The sequence below is a fragment of the Chlorella variabilis genome (assembly GCF_000147415.1).
Source record: "Chlorella variabilis unplaced genomic scaffold CHLNCscaffold_2, whole genome shotgun sequence".
Taxonomy (NCBI): domain Eukaryota; kingdom Viridiplantae; phylum Chlorophyta; class Trebouxiophyceae; order Chlorellales; family Chlorellaceae; genus Chlorella; species Chlorella variabilis.
In genome coordinates, this window is record NW_005435086.1 from 20,355 (window position 1) to 21,194 (window position 840).

The following is an 840-nucleotide window of genomic DNA, read 5'->3' on the forward strand; positions in this document are numbered from 1 at the left end:
GAGGGGGCGGGCAGGAGGAGGGAAAGAGGTGAGGAGGAGGTGAGAGGGTGAGGGGAGGCGAGGGGGTGAGGGAATGGCGTGAGGGCGTGGCGTGAGGGAGGCGAGGAGGGCGGGACTATCTTTGCGACGTGCCCTTCACACCGCCTGCCGCCTGCTGCACGGCGGCCGCCTGACCAGCCTGCATGGCCTGCCCCGCAGCGCACGGCGCAGCTGCCGACAGAGCGCGGCCTCTGCCCTGCACAGCCCCCCTCAACACACACGCACACACACACACACACACACACAGCCCCGCAGCCCCCACCCTTGGTTGCCAGCGTCTCGAAGAATCCCTTGGACACTGTGAGCAGCGGCCAGTTGTCCTCCCGCATGATGGGGGTGGGCGGCGACAGCAGGCGCGCTGCGGGGGCAGGCAGGCGGAAGCAGAGGTGGGTGTGGGGGAGAGGAGCGGGCTCAGGCATGCAGGCAGGCAGCGAAGCTCGCCCCCTGCCCCTCCCTGCCTGCACCTCGCCCCAGCCGCAGCCCCACCGCCCCCCAGCCGCCCCTCACCGTGTGCGGTGTCCACGGCCGGCCGCAGCTCTCCCAGCTGCTCGCCCAGCCGCTCCGCCTCCTCCACCAGGCCGTGGGTGGCGGCAGTGACGTACGCCAGGCTGGTCTGGCCTGCAGGGCGGCCCCAGGTGCGAGCGCTGGGCGCTGGGTGAGTGCGGAGGGGTGCAGGGGGGAGCAGGAGCGCCGGCAGCCAGGAAGCAGGTGCAGGTGCAGGTGCAGGTGCAGGTGCAGGCAGGCGGGAGCGGCAGAGCGGGGCGCCGGCCATGCAGCCCCACCAAACCGCCTCTGCCGTCG

At 72.7% G+C, this 840-nt stretch overlaps 1 protein-coding gene across 1 annotated transcript in view; it reads right to left on the reverse strand.

Moving 5' to 3' along the window:
- Nucleotides 1-840, reverse strand: part of CHLNCDRAFT_137537 (hypothetical protein) — a gene marked incomplete at both ends in the record, with an annotated part of 7,483 nt that overhangs the window by 3,008 nt on the left and 3,635 nt on the right. The window contains 2 exons of the mRNA XM_005851291.1: nt 302-397; nt 547-652. Of these exons, the coding sequence (XP_005851353.1) occupies nt 302-397; nt 547-652 (202 nt within the window). The remainder of the gene's footprint in view (nt 1-301; nt 398-546; nt 653-840) is intronic.